This window comes from Ranitomeya imitator, chromosome 1 (assembly GCF_032444005.1).
Source record: "Ranitomeya imitator isolate aRanImi1 chromosome 1, aRanImi1.pri, whole genome shotgun sequence".
Classification (NCBI taxonomy): domain Eukaryota; kingdom Metazoa; phylum Chordata; class Amphibia; order Anura; family Dendrobatidae; genus Ranitomeya; species Ranitomeya imitator.
In genome coordinates this window covers 597,029,726-597,057,090 of record NC_091282.1, presented here as the reverse complement: position 1 = coordinate 597,057,090, position 27,365 = coordinate 597,029,726, and the positions used below count along the sequence as shown (strand labels likewise).

At 49.4% G+C, this 27,365-nt stretch overlaps 1 protein-coding gene across 1 annotated transcript; it reads right to left on the bottom strand.

The window, feature by feature from the left end:
- Window positions 1–22,291: 22,291 nt before the first annotated feature.
- On the bottom strand, window positions 22,292–26,554 carry ILF2 (interleukin enhancer binding factor 2). The gene is made up of 14 exons (XM_069768086.1): window positions 26,425–26,554; window positions 25,528–25,584; window positions 25,417–25,459; window positions 25,216–25,320; window positions 24,905–24,982; window positions 24,338–24,440; window positions 24,204–24,269; window positions 24,017–24,133; window positions 23,866–23,944; window positions 23,626–23,713; window positions 23,496–23,557; window positions 23,310–23,424; window positions 23,145–23,235; window positions 22,292–22,669 (listed from the first exon to the last, which is right to left on the bottom strand). Exons 1-14 carry the CDS (start codon window positions 26,427–26,429, stop codon window positions 22,512–22,514), a joined length of 1,167 nt encoding a protein of 388 aa, XP_069624187.1. The 5' UTR covers window positions 26,430–26,554; the 3' UTR covers window positions 22,292–22,511.
- Window positions 26,555–27,365: the final 811 nt, after the last annotated feature.

Sequence of the window (27,365 nt, the reverse complement as noted above, 5' to 3'; positions counted from 1 at the left end):
GACTTGACCCAGGACATTAAACAATAGACTTACATCTCTGCTGGGAACGCTGCCCGCATTCTCCACCAATTGTAGGGATTCCACTCACTCAGGTGCGATAGCTGACACTCAGGAGGCGTGTTCCTTTAAAGTTCACTGAGTTTATTGCTTCATAAACCATATGGCAAAACAACAGAAAACAAATAGCCTTTGGTTCAGGCAAAGAAAAACAAGTGTCCAGTTCATCCGGCTCAGTCCTGAAGCCTTGACACACTCAGGAGGGTTTCACCTCCACACATTTCTACTGTGTTAAGCATTAGCCTGTCTTATATAGGACTAACCACACCCAGTAATCTATCACATGATTAGCCATGTGGTCTGACATCACCACAGGTCCTGAAACACAAATATATGGTTATGTGAAACAAAGAAATATTCTGGGCTACATTACAGCGACAAGGTACCTATGTGACACATACCTCCCGTCGACCACACACCCGTTAGCCATGCTACAATATATATATATATATATATACGCATTTTTGTACTGTAATTTTTCATTTCTAAGAAATTAAACATAGGAGCCTATACTTATTAAATATTGCACTGTAAAAAATTGCAACAAAACTATAGTGGGTGAAATGAATAGGGAAAATGTGAATTTGGGTGGAATATATTTTTGCATGGGGGGGCCCATTTGAAAGTTCGCATCGGGGCCCATAACTTTGTAGTTACGCCTCTGGATGGAGGCTATGGGCAGGCAATGATGGAAGCGATGGGCAATTATGGTGAGGGAGGGAATGATGGAGGTGATGGGCAATGAGGGTGAGGGGAGGCAATGATAAAAGTAAGGTGCAATGATGGGGGGGCGGCAATGATGGCGATGATAGGTAATGATGGTATGGGAGGCAACGATGAAGGTGATGGGCAATGATGGTGGTGGGGGAGGCAATGATGGAGATGATGGGCAATGATGGTGGTGGGGAGACAATGATGGAGGTGATGGGCAATGATGGTGGGGGGAAGACAATGATGGAGGTGATGGGCAATGATGGTGGTGGTAGGGAGGCAATGATGGAGGTGAGGGGAGGCAATGATGGAAGTGATGGGCAATGATGGTGGGGAGACAATGATGGAGGTGATGGGCAATCATGGTGAGGGAGGGAATGATGGAGGTGATGGGCAATGATGCTGGGGAGGCAATGATGGAGGTGATGGGCAATGATGGTGGTGGGGGAGGCAATGATGGAGGTAATGGGCAATGGTGGAGGTGGGAGGCAATGGTGGTGGGGGAGGCAATGATGGAGGTGATGGGCAATGATGGAGGTGATGATGGAGGTGATGAAATGGACAATGATGGTGGTGGAATGGGCAGTGATGGAGGTGGTGGGGGAGAAGGCAATGATGGAGGTGGTGGAGAGGGGCTGCATTATACTTTATGAGGGGGCTACATTATATTCTGTGGGGGGACTGCATTATTCTCAGGGGACTACATTATATTATGGGAGGCTACATCATACTGTGTGAGGGGGCTACAGTATACTCTATGGGGGGCTGCATTATATTCTGTGGTGGGGCTGCATTCTCTCAGTTGACTACATTATATTCTGTGGTGGCTGCATTAAACTATATGAGGGGGGCTGCATTATACCCTATGAGGAAGCTACATTATATTCTATGGTGGGGACTGCATTATACCTGAGGGGGTTGCATTATATTTTGTGGGGTGCTGCATTATATTCTATGAGAGGCGACAGCGTTATATTTTATGAGGGGGCTAAATTATATTCTATGAGGGGGCTACCCCAACCCCTGCTACATAATTAAGATGTGAACTACCTTATATTATACCCTGATATTAGCACTTTTTCACTGCACAATTGGTAGTCTTGTATCTATTTCTATGTAGCTACATAGTGGACCCCAAGAATGATTTTCTCTGGTGGGCCCAAGGTGCTCCAGTCCGACGCTGGACTTGGGACATTATTAAATGTAAAGTGGACTCTTATTGTTATAGGGGAATTCAGGTTTCTGTGACTATCAAAGGGGCACCCAGGGCAATATTACTTTCTAGGGATCAAAATATGGGCACTGTTTTCTAGGGACTTGCAGCCGGCATTACTATATTCTAGAGGGTTGCTTTAGAATTTAGAGGGCACAGAGAACCACACAGCAGGTGCAGTAATAGAGACACATATGGCAGTAGCCGCTCAGCATTGGGGTATCAGCAGGATGAGGAGTTTGTGCAGGTTGGGAATAGATGGGGATGGCTGAAAATATGAGGCGTGAAACGTGTCTTTGTTGCTGTGCTGTTCAGTTTATTCTAATAGACTTTCAGCCATACATGGACATTTATGTAATGGTAATATACTTAGTTCTATCATATTTGTTATACTTTGCTGTCATCTACCTTCCATACCTCTCTGTCTATAGTTCCAGAGGCGTAGCTAGAGCTTTTGCCGCCCGGGGCTGATCCCGAGTTTGGCGCCCCCCCCCCCCCCCCCCAGCTCAATACACACAAAGGTTACCAAAAATGGTTTTCCTGTTTTGTAGAACTTAAACTGGGCCTAATGGTGTCACCCCCACATGCCACACCTGTGACTTAATACCACCACACCATGACCAGGCCACATAGTGACCGAATAATACTACATACAAGGGACAAATACCACCGCACCATTTCCAGACCACATATTACCACCACATAGTGACTGAATACTACAATACTGATCAGTAATAAAAAAAAAAACCACAATACTATCACCATAAGTGCCAGTATTCACAGGAGATCTGTACTTAGTATGCAGTGTCTGTGTAGAGGTAATACAGAGATCACTGGTGACATTATACACAGGACCTCTATATAGTATACAGTGTATAGTGTCAGTGTATAGGTAACACTGACTCACCAGTGACGTCTCTAGGTGAAGTCCTTCATCTTTCATCCAGCACAGACCGCCATCATTCCTTCCAGCCAGGACTCGTTTCTGCAGGAAATAACACAGTTAGCTCGAGCTCCGCTTGCAGAACACATTACTTAATTTTTCACAACTTCTACATTACACCACATGAAGAAAAAAAGGTGATATAGTGTCACTCTGCACAGTAACAGGACCGCCCCCCCATTTAAAACAGTATACTCAAAAAATAAAATAAATACATCACTGCAGTAATAATATCCCTTAATTATCCCCTATGGTAATAATATTCCCCACCCTGGCCCCGTTTATCTCATTCCTGGCTCCAGCCATATGTTGTCGTATCCTGCCCTCATGAGTATCCATTCTACCCCATATGATCTCCCCATCCTGCCCCACCAGCCTCCATCGTATCCGTCCTGCCCCATGATCCAATCCTGCCCCGTGTCTCCAATCATGCCCCGTATCTACATTCTGCCCATGCCTCAAGTCCTGCCCCCAGTGTGTCCAGCATATTACCCCCATGTTGTCCAGCAATCTGCCCCAGTGTGTCCAGCATATTACCCCCATGTTGTCCAGCAATCTGCCCCAGTGTGTCCAGCATATTACCCCCAGTGTGTCCAGCAATCTGCCCCAGTATGTCCAGCATATTACCCCCAGTGTGTCCAGCAATCTGCCCTCAGTGTGTCCAGCAATCTGCCCCAGTGTCCAGCCTTTCCCCAGTGTGTCCAGCAGTCTGCCCCAGTGTGTCCAGCATATTACCCCCAGTGTCCAGCATTGCCCCAGTGTGTCCAGTATATTACCCCCAGTGTGTCCAGCAATCTACCCCAGTGTCCAGCATTGCCCCAGTGTGTCCAGAAGTCTGCCCCAGGGTCTCCAGCATTGCCTCAATGTGTCCAGAAATCTGCCCCAGGGTCTCCAGTATTGCCCCAGTGTGTCCAGCAATCTGCCCCAGGGTCTCCAGTATTGCCCCAGTGTGTCCAGCATTCTGCCCCATGGTCTCCAGTATTGCCCCGGTGTGTCCAGCAATCTGCCCCATGGTCTCCAGTATTGCCCCAGTATGTCCAGAAATCTGCCCCAGGGTCTCCAGTATTGCCCCAGTGTGTCCAGCAATCTGCCCCAGGGTCTCCAGTATTGCCCCAGTGTGTCCAGCAATCTGCCCCATGGTCTCCTGTATTGCCCCAGTGTGTCCAGCATTCTGCCCCATGGTCTCCAGTATTGCCCCGGTGTGTCCAGCAATCTGCCCCATGGTCTCCAGTATTGCCCCAGTATGTCCAGAAGTCTGCCCCAGGGTCTCCAGCATTGCCTCAATGTGTCCTGAAATCTGCCCCATGGTCTCCAGTATTCAGTGTGTCCAGCATTCTGCCCCATAGTCTCCTGTACTGCCCCAGTGTGTCCAGCATTCTGCCCCATGGTCTCCAGTATTGCCCCAGTGTGTCCAGCAATCTGCCCCATGGTCTCCTGTATTGCCCCAGTGTGTCCAGCATTCTGCCCCATGGTCTCCAGTATTGCCCCGGTGTGTCCAGCAATCTGCCCCATGGTCTCCAGTATTGCCCCAGTATGTCCAGCATTCTGCCCCATGGTCTCCAGTATTGCCCCAGTGTGTCCAGCATTCTGCCCCATGGTCTCCAGCATTGCCCCAGTGTGTCCAGCATTCTGCCCCATGGTCTCCAGTATTGCCCCAGTGTGTCCAGCATTCTGCCCCATGGTCTCCAGTATTGCCCCAGTGTGACCAGCAATCTGCCCCATAGTCTCCTGTATTGCCCCAGTGTGTCCAGCAATCTGCCCCATGGTCTCCTGTATTGCCCCAGTGTGTCCAGCAATCTGCCCCATGGTCTCCTGTATTGCCCCAGTGTGTCCAGCAATCTGCCCCATAGTCTCCTGTATTGCCCCAGTGTGTCCAGCAATCTGCCCCATGGTCTCCTGTATTGCCCCAGTGTGTCCAGCATTCTGCCCCATGGTCTCCAGTACTGCCCCAGTGTGTCCAGCAATCTGCCCCATGGTCTCCTGTATTGCCCCAGTGTGTCCAGCATTCTGCCCCATGGTCTCATGTATTGCCCCAGTGTGTCCAGCAATCTGCCCCATGGTCTCCAGTATTGCCCCAGTGTGTCCAGCATTGCCCCCAGACAGTCAGACATAAAGAAAAAAAAAAAAAAAAAGTAAAATCCTCACCTCTCCCGTTCCCAGCGCAGGTCCGGTGCAGTCAGCGTCTCTCCGGCTCTGCGACGCTCAGGACAGAGAGGCAGAGCGGCGCGCACAGTAGTGACGTCATCGCGCCCTCTGCTCTGAGACGTCGCAGAGTCAGAGGACGCTGCAGCTGCCGGCGCCGCAGGAACCAGGAGAGGTGAGTATAGAGCGGGGGGCGGGGGCGGGACCCGGGGGTGGGGGGAGCTGGCCCTGGTCGTGGCGGCGGACGGCGCCGCCCGAAGATTTAAAGGGGAGTCTTTTTTTTTTTTTTTTCTCCATCTTCTTCTCCTGCAGCGCCGGCCGCCCCCAGCATTGTGCCGCCCGGGGCGGACCGCCCCCCCCGCACCCCCCTTCCTACGCCACTGTATAGTTCCTCCTATCTTTTTCCTTCTCTTCCTGTTTTGTACTCCGTGCCATCTTAGATCTCACATGTGCTGCAGAGCTGGAGAAAGGATTCTCTTGTTACCTCTAACCTGGAGCTTCTATTATCTCTAATCTGGTGCTTCTATAACAGCTCTAACCTACAGTCCTCACTCCTACCTCATCTTCATTCCTTCATCTTCCCTGATGTCTCATCTCATCTCATCAAGGTACTGTAAATAAATTCTGTTGAATTCATCACTGCATCATCCTTCCGGACCACCTCGCGCAGCTGATAGGGACTTGGAGTACGGGTTGGTGAGTAACGCTTTCCACCATTGTTTATACAGAGATTCGTGATCACATCCCTCAGACACATCTCATCCACATATATCGGTGGCAGAAACGTGGCTGGAAGAAGTTGTCTTATCGGTCTGGGCCAGATGGAAAAGACGTGAAAAGTGATGACTCCATCAGAAAGAACGTCAACGTTAAGTCACCATCTGTAACTGTGCTGTGATCTCTTATATGCTATGTAGGACTGGTATCTACCACTGACCATATGGCGGTAATATCAATATTGGTATTTATATAGAGATTATTTTCAGTAACATCACTGTCATCTGCTGAGGTTCTCCACTATTAGGGTGCGTCACTCAGTTGAAATCAAGGTTACCTGGTTAGGGGCCAACTCAGAAGCTGCGCCCCCTGAACCAAAACCCTAGCTAAGCCTCTGAGAAGAGTGCAATGTTTTCAGCATGTCTCTTCTGAGAACTTCTGGTATAACAGCCCTGTCTCCTGTAAAGATGATCCCTTGTTGCACTGACAATTCATCTCTTATGTGGAAGAATGGAGAAACTTCCCCTGGAGCATGCTGCTTGTATTTTGGCAATGCCATCTGTCACGAATCACCTGACCGCTGCCACCAATTTGTCAGGATTCACACCGTGACCGTCACCCCTACGTCACGGATCGAGGTGACTTTAGGCCAACAGACGGCTATCACATGTGCAGGGGGGCTTATCTTAGTTATCCCTCCACTCCACGATGTGATGAAAAACCACACACAAGGCTATTGACCTCTTAGTTTACAGCAGGGGCTTATTTTAGGTATCCCACTGCTTTTCTATATACCACGAACTGCAGGGATTTATGTATATCCCGCTTACAGTTCCACTTAACACTTGCAGCTCTCTGGCGCCCCCCTTACTCTCAGGTCAGATTAGGTACTGCACCCTGGGTAATTAGTCGCCAGAAAGGCTGCCTGCTATGTACTGGCTATTGGGCACGCTGCAGCGACGCGATAAACTACTCCCACTTAGGCAGGATCAATAATTATCAACGCCGCAGTCACTATAACGCCACCCAACTACCCAGTACAAAATGTATGCTGCCACCAGCTTTGATTAAACGGGTCCGAAGCTAACCCAACACAACAGTAGCGTATTTTCCCTTCAAGAGACTTAGGGTACGGTTTAGAACAGGAGAACGAACTAATATTAAATATTATATTCCATCAAAATGAGACAATTACAAATATGTATAAGGGTAATTATAACATAAAAGGAATAAAGGAGAAAAGCTAACACTCACATGTTCAAAGCATGGCAGGCACCCAGGCTAGTGCAGTTTTCCATACGTCTCAGTTCATGGGATGTGCTCAGCTATTCCAGGAAAAAGGACAAGAAGACTGACCTGGGGATGTGGGCAGACAGTTATAGCTAAGCCTGTAACATCCCAGAAAGGGGTTGGATCACCTCGTCCCTCCTACCTCTTCAGTTAACTCATTTTATCCTAATCTATATCTACTTTCGATAACTCCACTACAAAACATGTCATAGTCATAACAAACCCATCATTCATCTCGGATTAACATGTGCATTCTAATGAGATCAAATATGTCCTATCTGGCATACATATTTACAGAGCAATCCCTACTTCTTTACCAGATGGAGTTAGAAGCCCATGTTTCGAGCGATGTATAGATCCTCCGATGGACTCTAACAATATATATTTTCGTGCTCGTAATGTAAACGGTCGGCCTAATATCTTAGAAAAACTAAACAAAGAACTTCCATGGATTTCTGGAAGTTTCTAGTTCACTTATAGCTGGACAAGAGCTTACATGGCAGGAAATGCCATCGTAAATACCTTGGCTCTCCTAAAACCCCCACACTCTCTGAGAAGGAAAGCCAGGAATTTGAAGCTACAAACTGTTGCAGTATCACTCCAAGAAGGGGGGCTTAGCAAGAGAACTACTTATGATATTTCATACCATATCGTGACACCTCCCCCTTTTGGTGTGCGCGAGGGAGGTAGAACCCGACGGTATGTCTCCATGAGCACCTCAGTAGGTTCACCCTGGCGGGACAGTCCATCTGCATTCCCGTGCTCTTTGCCCGTTTTGTGTTCAATGGTGAAGTCAAACTACTGAAGGGCAAGGCATCAGCGTAGCAACCTGCCGTTGGTTCCACACATGGTGTTTAGCCAGCACAGAGGGTCGTGGTCGGTCACCACAGTGAAGGTGCGACCGTACAAGTAGGGCTGCAAGCGCTGCAGGGCCCAGACTATGGCCAGGCACTCCTTCTCGATGGTGGAGTAGGCCACTTCCCTCGGCAAAAGTTTCCAGCTCAGGTATAACACGGGGTGCTCTTGGTCCTCCGAGTCAACCTGGCTGAGCACAGCACCAAGGCCAAACTCGCTGGCGTCGTCTGCACCAAGAACGGTTGACTGCTGTCGACTGCTTTCAACACAGGGGCGTTGCACAGTGCGGTTTTCAATGCCTGGAAGGCCCCCTCACAGCCATCTGTCCAGTTGACGATGTGGGGTAGCTTCTTCCTGGTGAGGTCCGTCAAAGGTTTTGCCAGGCTACTATAGTGCTGTACGAAGCGCCTATAGTAGCCTGCAGTGCCCAAGAAGGACATCACCTGTTTCTTGGTCACGGGAGTGGGCCAGTTCACGATCACTCCCACTTTGTCAGGCTCTGGCTTCAGGGTGTTCCCGCCTACCCGGTGCCCCAGGTAGGGAACCTCCCTCATGCCCATCTGGCACTTTCCCGGCTTGATAGTCAGTCTTGCTTGGTGAATTCGCCTGAGCACCTCCTCGAGATGCTGCAGGTGTTCCTCCCAGGAGGAACTGAAGATGGCAATGTCATCCAAGTACGCCATGGCGTACTTCTCCAGTCCCTGAAGCAGGAGGTTGACCATCCGCTGGAAAGTGGCAGGGGCATTCTTCATGCCGAAGGGCATGACTATGGACTCGTACAGTCCAAAGGGTGTGATAAAGGCGGACTTCTCCTGTGGCTCAGGGGAATCTGCCAGTATCCTCGACTCAGATCCATTATTGTTAGGTAATTTGCGCCAGCTAACTTCTCAAGCAGCTCCTCGATGCGTGGCATGGGGTGCGCGTCAGAGGCTGTAATGGCGTTGAGCCCCCTGTAGTCCACGCAGAACCGGGTGGTCCGGTCCTTCTTTGGCACGAGAACTACAGGTGATCCCCACGCACTCTTTGACCGTCGAATCACTCCCAGCTGTAACATCTCATCGATTTCTTGGCGCATAATCTGCTGCACCTGGTCAGAGATTCGATAGGGTGTTCGCCGTAGTGGGGCGTGATTCCCGGTGTCCACCTCGTGGACTGCTAACTCAGTCCTCCCAGGTCGGTTGGAGAACACGACCCGGAAGGGTTCCAGTGTGGTTTGCAACTGCAACCGCTGGGGTTCAGTTAATGAGGCGCTTACCTCCACGTCCTCGATGGACCCATTGGCCTTGACTTGGGCCAGCATGTCCAGGAGGGTGTCTTCCTCACCGTCTTCGGGCAAGCTGCAGACCGGTAGGACGAAAGGTTCATGTTCGTGATGAGCCTTCATCATGTTGACGTGAAAGGCCTTTCGCCTACCCCGAGCGTGGTCAAGCGTGACCACGTAAGTGACCGGGTTGAGCTGTTGGTGGACGACGTACGGGCCCTCCCAGGCTGCCTGAAGCTTATCCGTTGGTACGGGGACCAGCACCCACACCTTTTGACCCACATGGTAGGTCCGCTCCTGGGCGTTCTGGTCGTACCAGTGCTTCTGGTCAGCCTGAGCCTGCGTCATGTTGTCATGCACCAACTGCGTCAAGGTCTGCATCTTGTCACGGAAGCGCATGACATACTCCACTATGGACACTTCAGAAGGGTTCGGCTCCTCTTCCCAGGATTCTCTTACCAACCAAAGGGGTCCCCGAACTCGCCTGCCGTACAGGAGCTCGAAGGGGGAGAACCCCGTCGAGGCCTGCGGAACCTCTCGGTAAGCGAACAGCAGGTGTGGGAGGTACCGCTCCCAGTCGCGCCCTTGAGTCTCAACCAGCATGCGTAGCATCTGTTTGAGGGTACCATTGAAGCGTTCACACAAGCCATTGGTCTGTGGGTGATACGCACTCGATACCAGGTGCTTCACCTGCATTCTCTTACAGAGAGCCTCCATTAGGCGAGACATAAATTGGGTCCCTTGATCAGTAAGCATTTCCCTGGGAAATCCTACACGTGAAAAGATGGCCAACAGGGCATCCGCCACCTTATCTGCCCTAGTTGACGACAGAGCTACTGCCTCTGGGTACCGGGTAGCATAGTCTACCACAGTAAGGATGTGTTGCTTTCCAGAGCTGCTGCGGACGGCCAGCGGGCCCACAATGTCCACCGCGATCCTCTGCTGGTGGCAGCATGCATTTTGTACTGGGTAGTTGGGTGGCGTTATAGTGACTGCGGCGTTGATAATTATTGATCCTGCCTAAGTGGGAGTAGTTTATCCCACCGCTGCCACCAATTTGTCACGAATCCCCTGACCGCAGCCACCAATTTGTCAGGATTCACACTGTGACCGTCACCCCTACGTCACGGATCGAGGTGACTTTAGGCCAACAGACGGCTATCACATGTGCAGGGGGGCTTATCTTAGTTATCCCTCCACTCCACGATGTGATGAAAAACCACACACAAGGCTATTGACCTCTTAGTTTACAGCAGGAGCTTATTTTAGGTATCCCACTGCTTTTCTATATACCACGAACTGCAGGGATTTATGTATATCCCGCTTACAGTTCCACTTAACACTTGCAGCTCTCTGGCACCCCCTTACTCTCAGGTCAGATTAGGTACTGCACCCTGGGTAATTAGCCGCCAGAAAGGCTGCCTGCTATGTACTAGCCATTGGGCACGCTGCAGCGATGCGATAAACTACTCCCACTTAGCCAGGATCAATAATTATCAACGCCGCAGTCACTATAACGCCACCCAACTACCCAGTACAAAATGTATGCTGCCACCAGCTTTGATTAAACGGGTCCAAAGCTAACCCAACACAACAGTAGCTTATTTTCCCTTCAAGAGACTTAGGGTACAGTTTAGAACAGGAGAACGAACTAATATTAAATATTATATTCCATAAAAATTAGGCAGTGCTTTATCAAAAATATTTTATAAAGATGTTACAAATGAGACAATTGCAAATATGTACAAGGGTAATTATAACATAAAGGGAATAAAGGAGAAAAGCTAACACTCACATGTTCAAAGCATGGCAGGCACCCAGGCTAGTGCAGTTTTCCATACGTCCCAGTTCATGGGATGTGCTCAGCTCTTCCAGGAAAAAGGACAAGAAGACTGACCTGGGGATGTGGGCAGACAGTTATAGCTAAGCCTGTAACATCCCAGAAAGGGGTTGGATCACCTCGTCCCTCCTACCTCTTCAGTTAACTCATTTTATCCTAATCTATATCTACTTTCGATAACTCCACTACAAAACATGTCATAGTCATAACAAACCCATCATTCATCTCGGATTAACGTGTGCATTCTAATGAGATCAAATATGTCCTATCTGGGATACATATTTACAGAGCAATCCCTACTTCTTTACCAGATGGAGTTAGAAGCCCGTGTTTTGAGCGATGTATAGATCCTCCGATGGACTCTAACAATATATATTTTCGTGCTCATAATGTAAACGGTCGGCCTAATATCTTAGAAAAACTAAACAAAGAACTTCCATGGATTTCTGGAAGTTTCTAGTTCACTTATAGCTGGACAAGAGCTTACATGGCAGGAAATGCCATCGTAAATACCTTGGCTCTCCTAAAACCCCCACACTCTCTGAGAAGGAAAGCCAGGAATTTGAAGCTACAAACTGTTGCAGTATCACTCCAAGAAGGGGGGCTTAGCCCACGCAGGCTAGCAAGAGAACTACTTATGATATTTCATACCATATCGTGACACCATCTACCCCGTCAGCAGTGGGCGCAGTATCTAACCCTAGGGTTGAGAGGCAAAGCCCTGGAAGTTTTTGCTGACCTCCCACCAGAGCTAGATGGGAACTGTGAGGCCATAAAAGAGGCCCTGATCAGGAAATACAACCTAACACCAGAAGTGTATCGGAGAAAGTTCCGGAACCTACAATGTGGATCAACTGACAGCTATGCAGATGTTGTGAGCACCTTGAGGACCACGTTCCACCAATGGATCATGGGACTTTCTGTTAACAGTTTTGAGGACTTAACGGATCTTATGGTCAAGGATCAATTTCTTCACATGTGCCCCACGGATGTACGACAATTTGTGTGTGATCAGGAGCCACAAACTGTGGGTGAGGCTGCAAGGATTGCGGACTGCTATGGGGCTAACAGGATGCCTGAGGTGCGGAAGACATCGGGATTCAGCTCAAAGGGAGGTAAGCCAAACGGGGACCCTTCTCCCTATGCCGGCCGATCACCGCTGCTGTCCAAGCCCACCTTTCCCGGGGCCCCATCCAGAATCTCCTACTATTCTCACTCCGGCAACTCTCCTCACCCAGAAACTTGGAACTGTTCCTAACCCGCCTGAAGACTCTGTGTCCGGTAACAAATATCAGAAACGGTGGAAACATGTGCAACATCTGGCTAATTGTTTCTGGAATAGATGGAAGAGGGAGTACCTGACACTTCTCCAAAAACGAAGAAAATGGCAACAAGTAAAGCCAAATTTACAAGTAGGAGATATTATCCTCATGAAAGACCAGGAGGAAAGACACGCATGGCCTATGGGACTTATATCTGAAGCCTTTCCAAGTGACGATGGCAAGGTACGCAAGGTAGAAGTGATAGTTACTAAGGTGACCCCAAATCTTTCATTAGGCCTATATCAGAGATCATCTTACTCATAATCTATGGGTCCCCGGGGAATAGACATTCTCTAGGCGATGCACTACCTCGCTATTTTTGTATATTTTTGCACTATATTTTTTGGGGTGCAGCCAAGCCCAAACACGTTCGGTCTCGCATGAGGGGTGTTCGCACTGGGATGCATTGAGAGTGTACTGGCCAGCCCATCTAATCGAAAAGTAGGGGCGTGACTAATAGGCTGTGAACCAGACACTATGCAGTACCATTGTGTGAACAACGCCCTATGTGGGCTTTATTGTGCAATGTATACTGGGCAGTCACCCCCTCCTGGAGTGGTTATGTGGAGAGTGGCTGTTGATCTGGTATTTTGCACCTGTGTTGCGAACATCTTGCTTTATGGGCTGGCTGCACCCTGTAGTGCATTTGTTCCAAGATCTGAGCAGGTGTTACTGCCTTTTTTTCTGCTGTTGAAAATTGAATTTTTGTAGACCTTGAGTCTCTAGTGGCTTTGCTATTTAGTTTAGTGTAGGACTCGTAAGCGTGGGGACCCTTGGCGTGGGTTACGAGCTTGCGTATTTTGGCCAAAATATCAACCAATACCTCACTATTTTTGTATATTTTTGCACTATATTTTTCGGGGTGAAGCCAAGCCCAAACACGTTCGGTCTCGCATGAGGGGTGTTCACACTGGGATGCATTGAGAGTGTACTGGCCATCCCGCCTAATCGAAAAGTAGGGGCGTGACTAATAGGCTGTGAACCAGACACTATGCAGTACCATTGTGTGAACAATGCCCTATGTGGGCCTTTATTGTGCAATTGTATACTGGGCTGTCACCCCCTCCAGGAGTGGGTATGTGGAGAGTGGCTGTTGATCTGGTATTTTGCACCTGTGTTGCTAACATTTTGCTTTATGGGCTGGCTGCACCCTGCAGTGCATTTGTTCCAAGATCTGGGCAGATAAGTGTTGCTGCCTATTTTTCTGCTGTTGAAAATTTAATTTTTGTAGAAATTGAGTCTCTAGTGGCTTTGCTATTTAGGATACTGGCAGATACCCCTGACCAGAGAAGCTCCGGAGAGGTCTGCTTTATAACGCCATTCGGGCTCTTTGAGTTTCTAGTGATGCCATTTGGTATGAATAATGGCCCTGCCACCTTCCAGATGTTGGTCAATCACTTATTGGAAGGATGTGATGATTTTGCTGTTGCTTATCTTGATGAGATAGCCATTTTTAGTGATTCTTGGGAGGAACACCTCGCACATCTTTCGCAGGTGTTGCAAAGGCTTAAAACTGCAGGTCTTACTGTTAAGCCAGGGAAGTGTCAGGTAGCCATGCGGGAAGTACAATATCTAGGACACCGGGTGGGGGAGGACTGCTAAAACCTGAGCCAGGGAAGGTAGAAGCCATTACAGCCTGGCTCACCCCACGAACCAAGAAGCAGGTACTGTCCTTCCTGGGTACAGCTGGCTACTATAGGAGGTTTGTACCAAACTACAGTGCTCTGGCCAAACCGTTAACTGATCTGACCAGGAAGAAACTTCCCAAAATTGTCTCCTGGAGTCCTCAGTGTGAGGAATAATTTTCTGCCCTAAAGTCGGCATTGGTTAGTTCACCCGTCCTTCAGGCCCCAGATTTCACTCGCCGGTTTGTAGTGCAGACAGATGCCAGCACCTATGGGCTAGGTATGGTTCTCAGCCAGGTGAACCAACAAGGGGAGGAGCACCCAATTCTGTACCTAAGCAGGAAACTCCTGCCCAGAGAAGTGGCTTATGCCACCATTGAAAAGGAATGTTTGGCAATTGTGTGGGCTCTGCAGGAGCTGCAACCATACCTATATGGGCGCAACTTCACAGTGATCACAGATCATAACCCATTGAGTTGGCTCAACAGAGTAGTTGGGGACAACGGGAAATTGCTAAGATGGAGTCTGATATTACAGCAATACGATTTCACAATTCAGCATAAGGGAGTTGATCATGGCAATGCTGATGGCCTATCTCACCAAGGTGGGGTGGAACCAGATACCTGCTCGGGAGCTGACCTGTAGGTCAACCCCCACGCACATTCATAAGGAGGGAGGTGTGGTGAAATATGTGTGTGTGTGTGTGTGTATATATATATATGTGTGCAGTGGACTATGTATAGATTTATTGTGTCACTGGCAATAATGAAACATCTGTCTTGAAAGCTGCAGGTTCTCACTCAGGTGTTAATATGTAGTTTCCTGAGACAAGTAGACTTCTGTCTCCAATCACACCACGGGGTCCTGCTGGAAGCCAAGAAGAAAGGTAACATTTGACACCTTCTAGCTCTTGGAAGAGACATGTTAATTAAGGCCTGATAGTATCTCTGTGGGGCGTGGCCGTGGTCCAATCAAAAACCAAGCAATTATATTAACCTGAGGGTCTGGTCTAGAAACTTGGGGGCTGTATACAGAGAAATGCGTTCACATGTGAGGGCAGCTGAAGCTGATGTGTTCCACCAACTCCATATTCACCACTCCTCAGGGAGCAGAAAGCAAACTACCAGTTAGATGATTTCTATAAGTTTTCTCCTGTTTATTTATATAGTGTTTTGCATAAGTTGTATGTCTTTTTATTATCATATTTTTTATACCTTTTCTTACTGTAAGCACTGAACCTTTTTGTATTAAAGTATAAAACTTTAACAAGTTGAACCTTGAATGTTCTAAAAGAATCCATAGCCTAAGGTGTGTGAGCCTTATGAGTGGTAGACATTATTAGTACTAATATTTCCGGGACTCATTGCCCATGTATTCGGTGAGTGGTGGCAGCGTGTATAAGCGGGTATGTGGCCTGGGTCGGTGTGTGATTTATGCTCCCATTACAGCATAGGACAGTGGTTGAATGCTGGACTGAGAGTGGGGAGATAGATTAACCCTTGCAGGCACAACCAAAATCACGTGCGGAGAGCGGCACATGATGAATTAGTTACACCACTGAGTAAGGGATCTGTGACAGTACTTATGGCTGTAATATCTGTATATTACTCTGTATATATTTGTATTATCTAGTAAGCCTTTCGGCAGTTAAAATGTCCATTAATTTTGGGCTGCTCTATCTGAAATCCCAATTTCCCTCATCTGTGAGTTTGGCTAGTACTTATGCGCTACCTGAGGTTGGTTTCTGAACCAATATAAGCTTATCTGGGACTGGTGATATACAGTATATACCGCCCTCACTGCAGAGTGCCCCGATAACCAGTACGTGACATGGCAGATTCTGGAGACTACTTATCCTCGGTGCAGTTCCCTGACTGACCTGAGGGTAAGGGGGATGCCAGAGAGTTGTGACTGTGTAAGCTCCGTCACAGATTGGTGATGGTGGGGAGATGTCCTGTCCTGCAGTGGACTGCCCCTCACCTGCCCACCCCAGTCACGCAGGATCGGATGCCCGCCAGCAAGCGGCTATGGCCAGTCTCAAGGCTCGGGTCCAGGCCACCTCTGACAAACTTCTGACAGTGTGGGAAGCTACAGAACACCATGAAGCTGCAGAGCACCAGGCAAAGCGGGAGGCCACAGAACGCCATGAAGCTGTAGACTGCCGAGTGGAACGTGAAGTTGCATAACGCCAGAGCAGGAGGTCACAGACCACTGTGAAGCTACAGAGCGTGAAACTGCAGTGTGCCAGGCAGACCACAGCACACCGTGTAGCTGCAGAGCGAAAGCACCAGCTGGAGACACCTCAGCAAACCAAGTCTTCCAAAGTTCGCTCTGAGGACTTCCCCTTGTTAGAAAAGGACAGAGACCTGGACTGATTTCTACTGGCCTTTGAGTGGACCTGCCGTCAACACTGGGGGTGTTTGGTTGCCCAAGTTCTTTCTTCAGGGATTTATTTATATCCCACTTCACAGTTCAGGTTTGGAACTTGCAGCTCCTTACCCTCAGGTCAGTCAGGAAACTGCACCTAGGATAATTAGTAGCCAGAAAGGCTGCCTTACTATGTACTGGCTATTGGGCACACTGCAGCAAGGGCGATATAACTACTCCCGCTCAGGCAGGAATTATAATTATCAAATGCCGTCTGTCGCTGCCAGTTTTGCCAAACCAGCTGAGAAAACTTCGCTGCCACCAGCTCCTATTACTATGATTAATAGCAGGTCAGGAGCCAACCCAATCAATAGCGCAATTTACTTCAGATGACGTTGGGGGTTATTTTTAGAGCAAGGAAAACGAAGCTAGTAAATATTATAACTTTTATTCCAAAAAGAAATAGGCAGCGTTTGCAAAAGTCTAAAAAGATATTACAAGAATGAGACAACTATAGTATGTTCATAACGATTACAAAATAAAAGGGATTAAAGATGAAAATAAACTTACATTTGTCTTATGCTCCTCCCTGCTCATGGCTTACCATGTAATGACACATGTCCCAATGCATCAAGCACAGTACCTGCTAGATGACTTCCCAGGCCAAGAGAGAGAGTGAGAGAGAAGAGGCTCTAGTCCCGCCTCTGTCTTATACCTGTGCTCAAACTTAAGGCACTCCCACTGCGCCGACCTCACTGGGTGGTTGGGGAACTCCCCTTTCTGAAGTTATGAAATACTCTATTACCCATATCGCTTAGGGTGAACCTCATAGAAGACAAAATTATCATTATGCTCAGCATGACATGGGGGGATCATTTAAGTATAAACACGAAGTGGATACATGACCTGCTTAAGGAGAAATCCATTCCTTGGATTTTGTTGGGTTTAGATCCTAGAGATTTCACTGGGTTATAGAGATATCAGTGGACATTCGGAACGTGTAACTTTTATATCTCGATCACTAATTGGGGTCAAGTTATGCCCTACTATTAAGTGTTTAAATGAAGAAAAGAGCACGTTTCCACAACTGCCTTCAGCCAGCTTAGGGCCATAAACTACTCAGTGGGGGGCTGCTAGCAAACTAGTATCATATTGCACAGTGTGTAATGAAGAGCTGGGAAGGGCTGTCAAAAAGCCCACAGCGTATGTCTGTAAAGCCATGGAACTTTCTAGAAGTATACTCAGAATTTGGCATATTTATATTATTGTGACAATGATGAAGGGACATCATGCGCCCACCGTGTGCAACATTTCCGAGGAAGGAGAAGCAGGAACCCTCCTGGATCTGCTCACCCAGGCCAAGGCAGGTGGAGCCATTGAGGATGTGAAGGTTGCCAGCTCTCGGGGACCAACGGTCCTAGCTCGGGGTCACCCTACACTCCTTTCAGGAGCTGTTCAGCAGCCTGTCCGGAGACAACGGTCCCAGCTCGGGGTCTCCCTACACTCCTTTCAGGAGCTGTTCAGCAGCCTGTCCGGAGACAGCTGTCCATCTGTCCTTCTCTCCTCTTTGCGTCTGGAGGAGAGAAGGTTTTTCCACCAACATAGAAGAGGATTCTTTACTGTTAGGGCAGTGAGAATCTGGAATTGCTTGCCTGAGGAGGTGGTGATGGCCAACTCAGTCGAGGGGTTCAAGAGAGGCCTGGATGTCTTCCTGGAGCAGAACAATATTGTATCATACTATTAGGTTCTGTAGAAGGACGTAGATCTGGGGATTTATTGTGATGGAATATAGGCTGAACTGGATGGACAAATGTCTTTTTTCGGCCTTACTATGTTACTATGACATGAACACCAGAATCACCCCAGATCCGGCGTTCAGCATATCGGGTCTCTTGAAGTGCAGCAGCACATGCACCAAGAGGTTGACGAAATGCTGAAGCTAGGGGTGATCCACGTATACAGCAGCGCATGGACTTCGCCCATAGTCCTTGTCCCCAAAAAAGACCGAACAACCCGGTTCTGCATGTACTAGAGGGCTCAATGCTGTGACACTCACTGATGCATTCCCCATACCACGCATCGATGACCTGCTCGACCAGTTGGCCTGGGATAATACCCGACCATCATGGATCTGAGCTTGGGATATTGGCAGATTCCCCTGACTAATGAGGCACGGGAACATTCTGCTTTTATAACCCTTTTTGGACTGTATGAGTCCACCCTGATGCCCCTGCCACTTTTCAGCGGATGGTCAACACACAGCTCAAGGGACTTGAAGGGTACGTGGCCACCTACCTGGATGATATTGCCATCTTCAGTCCCACCTGGGAGGATCACCTAGAGCATCTGGGCACAGGTGCTCTCGGGCGGATCCAACGGGCAGGTTTGACCATGAAACCAGAAAAATACCAGCTGGGCATGAGTGACGTCCTATATCTGGGTCACCGGGTAGGCGGGGGGTTCTGGAGCCAGAGCCTCGGAAAGTGGATGCCATTGCATCCTAGCCCACCCCCAGGACCAAGAAGCAGGTGATGTCCTTCTTTGGAACCGCAGGGTATTATTATTTATTGATTTATATAGCACCATTAATTCCATGGTGCTGTAGGAAGTTCATCCCACACTATAGTACCAAGGCAAAGCCACTGACGGACCTCACCAAGAAGCTGCTTGTTGCAGTGGACTGGACAGTCCCCTGCGAGACAGCTTTCCAGGCACTCAAGACAGCTCTCTCTAGATTCCCAGTACAAGCTGCTGACTTTGAATTGCCATTTGTAGTACAGACAAATGCCAGTGACTTTGGCCTCAGTGCTGTGTCCAGTCAGGTTAACTCGACAGGCCAGAAACTTCCCATCTTATACCTGAACAGGAAGCTATTGCTGAGGGAGGTGGCCACGATGGAAAAGGAATGCCTGGCGATTTGTATGGGACCTGCAGACCAACTTATACGGGCACCACTTCACTGTGGAGACTGACAACCCCATCAGCTGTTGACAGTCTCCAGGACAAAAGGGAGGTTGCGACGCTGGAGCCTCGTGCTACAGCAATATCACTTCACCATTTGCCACAAAAGGGGGGGGTGACCACAAGAATGCTGACAGGTTATCCCGGCAAAGGGAGGTTGCAGAAGGGTGCACGGGGAAGCACAGGAATGTGATACCCTATAGTGCCTTCTAAAGGGAGGGACGAGGGAGACTCCATTTTGGATTTAATTCAGGCCCCATAGTTTATCCAGAGATCTCCCTCCACAGCAGTGTTGTGGCCCCCATCCTTGGGATAAATACACAAACTCCCAAAATAACAGGACTTTGCCACTTAGCCAGTGAATTAGTGGCCAGGCGAGGAGCAGAGCTGGGACCTCTGCTGTCTTTTTTTGCAAGGCAGCCAACTTCAATCAGCTATCAAGGGAAAGCGTAGAAAATTGGGCACAGACACCTAGAGATGAATTATGAGAGTACTGTGCATCTCAGGGTTAAGTCCAATATACCACCAGAACCCTGGGAGCCCTCCGCACATACCAGTTTCTCATTTCTCCCTAGCTGTCCCAGATACAGGGCTAGAGACTGGCTCTCCAGAACCACTTAGCCAACCCAAGTTCAGACTCTTCATATCAGTCCAGCCCCAACGAACCCATCGAGAAGTCAGTCGTCCCGTTGGACCTCGCACTAGGAAGTTATGACACATCAAGATACTGTGAATTATTTCAACTAGGTCAAGGGATATTTCAGTCCTACCCAGAGAGGCAGTGGTGAATATGGGAGGGCTAGGGGTTAAGAGCTAGCCACACAACTTTTGCCAGTGTCATTGTTCTCCCATGGAAGCCACGTCACATTAGGCGGAGACGGACCAGAAACTAAGAAGGTATCTGTGGATAAGAGCTTCCCTTCATCCACAAGTTATAAGAAATGGTAACATGACACATACAACCAACTGCAATCCCATACCTGTATCTTACTTTTACCTGTAATATCTGTATATTACACTGTATATATTTATATTCTCTAGTATGCCTTCCAGCAATCAAAATATAAATTAATTTTGGGCTGCTCTTATCTAGAAACAAAATCTCCCACATCTGTGAGTCCGGCTAGTACTTATATGCTACCTGTGGTTGTGACCAGATAAAAGCTTGATAACAGACCAGGCTTATAGCCAACGAGGAACTGGTGGCAGCATACCGTTCTGATGTTATTAGGGGATCCTGGCTGTGAGACCAGAGGTTTATAAATATATTCTCGTCCTGGGACTGGAAAATATGTCACTGCAGAGTGCATCGATAACCAATACATAATAGGGCAGCCTCTCCAGCGACTACTTATCCTAGGTTCAGTTCCCTGGCTGGCCGGTGGGGATGGGTGAATCCGTATCCCCCCCAACTCTCGTGTTTACTTACAACTGGGACCTCGTGCACGGCCCAGACCTGCCGTCAGTGAAAGCAGGACCGGGACCTCATGTGCAGCCCACACAGGCTCGGCTCTTGATGCCAGCAGAGAAGGGGATTATTGTATCTGGATCCGAACCTATTCTCCTGCAGCAGGAGCCAATACACTATAAACACTGCATTCATGGTCGACCTCAGAGGGAAACACCTGGAGACATCCATCCACCCCAGGGCCTCCAGCCTCCAAGACCCCTTCCTCCACATCACTTCACACCCGACAGACATTATCACACAGGAGAGAATTAGATACACAGCAGGTCCCACCGCTCGTCTCCACTTTCTTCTTATAAGGGTACTAGATTGTGGCCCGATTCTAACGCATCGGGTATTCTAGAATATGCATGTCCCCGTAGTATATGGACAATGATGATTCCAGAATTCGCGGCAGACTGTGCCCGTCGCTGATTGGTCGAGGCAACCTTTATGACATCGTCGCCATGCTGTGCCCGTCACTGATTGATTGGTCGAGGCCGCACACACATGCCCACTGCGGATTTGATAAATCCGCAGTGCAAAACCGCTGCAGTTTTTACTGCGGATTTATTGCATTTTCTATTGTGGATTCTGCTGCGGATTTACATCTGCAGTTTTCTATTGGAGCAGATGTGAAAATGCTGTGGATTCCGCAAAAAGAATTGACATGCTGCGGAAAATAAAACGCTACGTTTCTTCGCGTTTTTTTCCCGCAGCATGGGCACAGCGTTTTTGGTTTCCCAAAAGGTTGGCATTGTACTGTCAACTCATCGGAAACTGCTGCGGATCCGCAGCAAGATCCGCATTGTGTGCACATACCCTAAAAGGGCGCAGCAGATCAGGTAGTGGGAGCGTCAGCAATGACTGGGTGAGAGGCAGGTAGTCCCCACATGTGGCAGGAGCGGAGTTACCTTGATGTCACCATCTAAGACACTATCAGAAAAATTAAGCAATGAATCAGTGCCTGTGACGCTCAGCCACTGCAGCCCTCCCCGGGGTGGCTGTAACGCACCAGCACCTGACTATGGGCGGTTTCACACTTGCGGTCCCCTGATGTGCAGCAGGCTGTGGACTTCCTCGGCCGCACCTCCGCTTGTAGCTCCGCCTACATCTGTCGTGCGGCTGTATGCGGATGGTGCCGCATGCATAGTTTTGATAATGCGGCAAAAAAAAAAAAAAAAAGGCTACATCTCTGCATAGTCAAAATGACGTATGCGGCACCATACGCACGACCTGCGTACCTAGTGTTAAATAAAGGTACGCAGGTCGCATGCGGGGAGGTGCGGCCAAGGGCGGGGCTTCACAGAGGAAGTCTGCAGCCCGCCGCACATCAGGGGAACGCTAGTGTGAAACTAGCCTAAGAGGGGTAGGCTGCCGGGAGCAGACTGGCACCAGTCGGCGCCAGCACACCCTTAACCCTACAGGACTCATTCACATCTCGTCCATGCCATTGTTCTCAGCCACACACAATAATGCAGCTCTGCGGCTCACAAGATCCCCACTCTACAGACGGATCCCCAGAACAAGGGAGCCAGTATAACGAACCAAATAAAAATTTATTCTTAAGAACAAAATCTACAGTATAAAATAAACCACAACACGAGAAGAAATAAAGATGGCAGAGTTGGGGCTGGTCCGAAGGGGACCCGGGTGGTCCAATATCTACGCCAAGAAACAAAACAGGTAGTCATCTGGAGAGACTTTGGGACATTCAACCCATGGAGCGAGACCCCCAATAATGAGCACGCATCTCCAGGTCACTCCTGAGTCTCCATGTTCTCCTCTTCCTCTGCTCCCTCTGGAATATCAGGACTCTCGTCGTCCTCTCCCTCCTTCCGCTCTGGGGGTCTCTCATATGCCTTCTCTGATGGTGTCACAATAACTCCGTCCCAGGTGGACATCTCGGAGGCAAGCGCTGCAGAGACATGGAATGATTAGAGCAGTAGTCCCCAACCTGTAGCTCGGGAGCCACAAGTGTCTCACGAACCCGTGATGTGTGGCTCGTGGCTGCTTGCCAGCCTGTTGCATTAGCACCAGGTTTAAATAACTATTAAGCGCAGATCTCTAAACGGTGACTTCTGTGCAGGGCTACACACAAGAACAGATCTGAACAAGGAGAGATAGGAAACCATGGAGCTCGGCATGCTGCCTTGGTGTGATTTCAGTGGAAAAGCTTTGGTTGTCATTATACCAGTAATGGAGGCTCTCAGTGTCACTACCGTGAGTGGGGAAGGAGCTGGTTTTGGCTCCCTACCCTTCCTCAGCTGAATGTGGCTCACAACCCCTTTTATAACTGGATGTGGCTCTCAAAGTCAGAAAGGTTGGGGACCTCTGGATTAGAGGATTCTCCCTGGGACAAGGGTCTACTTTCCCCAGATCAGGTGACTTACCGCTGGCGTCGCCCTCCAGGCCAAGGATCTTGCGGTATCCTCCATGGGACAAGATGCGGATCAAGGTCTGGGCGGTGTAACATACCATGTCCTGCAGAGGACAGAAGAAAGGATCAGATCCCAGGCACCCATCTGATGCCCATTGCTTTGCCTGCTCAGATTTACCTGCTGCTCCAGGGTCATCACCGTGTGCACCCTGAAGTTACCGCTCTCGCATGGATCTGTAATGCCCACAGACCCCGGAAGGAAGAGCCCGGCAGCCAGGATCTGGACACAGCGCCTGTCGGGGAAAGCAGACATTATACAACCATCCACAGTCACCCCTGCCCAGGTGCCAGGGTCCGCTCTTACTTGTAGGCCATGTTCAGTGCCAGCGGCTGCCGGGACGGGTTGTTCATGACGGAGTAATGAGCCTGGAAATAAAAAGACAGTCAGCGACTGGGCCAAGAACACGGGCCACACTGCAGGGGAGATGACTTACCAGCAGATCCAGAATCCATGGGGTCAAAGGCTCAAACCCAGGAAAGCGGCTCCTCAGGTCCTTCAGCAAACGGATCAGGACCTTTACCCTGGAGGGAGAGAAAAACCATGAGGCAGCGACCTACGAGGCAATAGTGGCCAGAGCCCAACATAAGGTTACAAGTCAGGAAGAGACTCCTGGAGCATTAAAGGAGGCCAGAGCCCCACCCCCGTGAGCGCGAGAGAGTGACCAAGGTCTTACGTGGAATGAGATGCATTCTCCTCGAACCACCGAGCATGTCTGATTGCAGCTAGTGCACTCTGTAGGACCTTGATATCAACTGTAATGAGAATGAGGTGTTAGTCACACAACAGCCCCCACACTAGCATCATCTGCAGGCGGCGTCACTTACGGTGCAGCTCAGGGTCCAGCTTGCGCAGATTCGGAGGCACAGTTGTGATCAGGATTTTCACAGTGGAATCTGCGGAGCTGATCTCAAAGCCGGTTTCATTGGTGAGCATGGTGAGAACTGCAGGAAAAAATGAGAAGTGAGTGAGGAGTCCATGCACCAGAGGCAGGAAAGGGCAAGGGGCACTCACTTTCAGACGGGTCCTGGGTGCGGAGTGTCTCCACGACTTTCATTCCCAGAGCAGAGACTGCTTCCACTGTAAGAAAAAAACTGGTTAGGGGACTGATTTGATGGCAGAAAGGGGCTGCAAAGTCAGTCACTCACATGTGGGGAGGATCTTCAGGATGACCACGAGGTCAGCCACGTTGTGCCCGGCAGTCATTGTGCCCTTCTTGTAGGAGCCCACCTGCCGAACCTCCTCAATTTGCTGCGTGGAAATGAACAGTGTTACACTGGTTTCAGACTTGCTTTCGGCAGGGCTGCGGATGAAAGCCTTCTTCCTCCGTTAAGCCACACCCACTTCAGCACCTTTTCCTTCAGCTACGCCTACATGCGTCCTGCACACCCATCTTTAACATTGGGAACGCAGGCCATGCGAATGTATGCGGATGCCTCCGCATGCGTCGTTTTGAAGCTGCGCTCAACTGTGTCGAACGCAACATGTTGCGGTCGGCACAGAGTCAAAACGACGCGGAGGCATCCGCATGGCCTGCATACCCAGTGTGAAGATGGGTGTGCAGGACGCATGCAGATGTAGGTGGAGCTGAAGAGGTGCGGCAGTGCATAACAGAGGAAGAATGCTTTCATCCATAGCCCTACCGAACGCTAGTGTGAGACTAGCTTTATAATGTGAGCAGACACTGATCTGCTGCCACTGATAGCAGATCTTACCACTTCAAAGTTCCCAGGAGCCACAATCAAGTTGTCAATGACATTGTTTATCTTGGTAACTAAAGAGAGGATGGAAGCCTGGAAGAGACAACAGAGTTAACCTCGTAAGTAGCCATTTTTCATTCTTTTCCCAATAAATATTTTGGGCAGTAAAGTAACATTCTCCAGATGTGGAAGATTATTGTACAAGACAAAAGGGTTAAATGCCTCATCTATGTAACCACTGCTCCATGACTTATCCCACATCCTGAGCGCCCTGCAGACTTGAGAAAGTCGAGAGCGCCTTAAGAGGAGTCTTCAGGACACATTACCTGCTCACTTGGCGTTGGGGCGAGGTCTTGGTTGCGTTTCAGCAGCGCCTCACTGAAGGGCGTCTCATCAGGCGCCGGCTTCACTCGGGGGAAAGCCATCTCACACTGCGTAAAGAGGACACAGAACAGCCAAATCAGCGGGGCAGGAGGCCGGAGAGGAGGGGGGTAGGAGGCCAGAGAGGATGGGGGCAGATCACTCACCACATGGAAGTCAAAGGGAATATGTGGAACAAACGGCCTGAAACTGAAGGAGAAAGAGTTAATCAGTGGCTCCAGCACCAACATCACAATGGCAACAGGTAGAATACATACCCGGTACCAGGACCGACCCTGGAGCCAAAACGTCCACGACCACGACCGCGCTCACCCCTGAAAGAGACACAGGATGATGCTGGGGCAGGGGAGCACAGGCGATAGGGGGAACACAGGAGCCGCCACTGGGAAGGGGGAGGTAGAGGAGCACGGGGGGGACACACCACTGGGAAGGTTAAGGAGGGGAGCACAGAGGGTAGGGGGGACACAGGCCCCCACTAGGGAAAAGAAGGATATAGAGAGGAAAGCACAAAGGGTGAGGGAGGAGAACAGAAGCCACCACCATAGAAATGGGAAGGTAGAGAGGGGAGCCATGTGCAGCTTGCCGGGGGAAAAGGAGGGAAGAGATGGTCGCACAGAGGGAGCCTGCTTTCACTGTAAGGATAGACTGATTAGGGGACGGATTTGCTGGCAGAGAGGGGCTGCAGAGACAGTCACTCACATGTGTATGTGTGTGTGTGTGTGTGTGTGTGTGTGTGGGGGGGGGGGGGGGGGAATACAGAAGCCACCACCGTGGAAAAAAGGAGGTTAGGGAGGGACACAAGCACAACACAGGGGAACAGAGGAAGGAAGAAACATGTACCCCGCCGGGGAAGGAGGATAGAGGGGCACACGGGGGGGGGGGCACAGAGGCCAACACCGGGGAGAAGGAGGATAGAGAGGGGGGAACAGAAGCTATCACTGGGGAAATGGAGGGTAGAAAAAGGCGCACTGAGGGTGGGGAGGCACATGACTGAGAAGCACATGACTCACTGCGCAGCCGATCAGGACTACAGAGACAGGCATGCCCCTGGCAGACGATGGGATTTCGAAACAGAAACCTGCATGCGGCCCCACGCAGCACAGCTAACCAGCACCATCCCACTAAATTCCCCTTCCGCCATCATCCTCACTCACCTCATGGTTTCCTAGCTTCCTTCTTCGCGCTCCGAATAATAAAGCCGCGCTCCGCTCTCCAGACTGAGACACTAAGAGAACAAAAGCCATAGTCATTGGGTATAAAACACTGGCAGAACGGCCAATCAGCCAACACGTTGTAAAAAAACACGCCCACATAACACTTCTCATCCAATGTAAAATGAGCAAAGAAAAAAAGTCACAATGAAGGACAAGAATATGAACCAGTAAGAATATTATATTTATTCCCGCCCACGTGACGTCAGTGATAAGCATGGCGGTCGGTTAGCGCACCAAAAGGAAAAAACTTTATTGAAATTGTGAACGTACAAACAATATAAAACGTGATATTCATACTTGGAAAATGTATGGAAAATGCTTAATGCTCTTCTGTCTGTTACTATGTGTTGAGCTATGTATCTAATCCTCTCCTGTGTGATACTGACTGCTGACCCGTGTATCTAATCCTGTCCTGTGTGATACTGTCTGCTGAGCCGTGTATCTAATCATATCCTGTGTGATACTGTCTGCTGAGCTGTATCTAATCCTGTCCTGTGTGATACTGTCTGCTGAGCCGTGTATCTAATCCTATCCTGTGTGATACTGTCTGCTGAGCTGTATCTAATCCTGTCCTGTGTGATACTGTCTGCTGAGCTGTGTATCTAATCCTATCCTGTGTGATACTGTCTGCTGAGCCGTGTATCTAATCCTCTCCTGTGTGATACTGTCTGCTGAGCTGTGTATCTAATCCTCCTGTGGAATACTGACTGCTGAGCCGTGTATCTAATCCTCTCCTGTGTGATACTGTCTGCTGAGCTGTGTATCTAATCCTCCTGTGGAATACTGACTGCTGAGCCGTGTATCTAATCCTCTCCTGTGTGATACTGTCTGCTGAGCTGTGTATCTAATCCTATCCTGTGTGATACTGTCTGCTGAGCCGT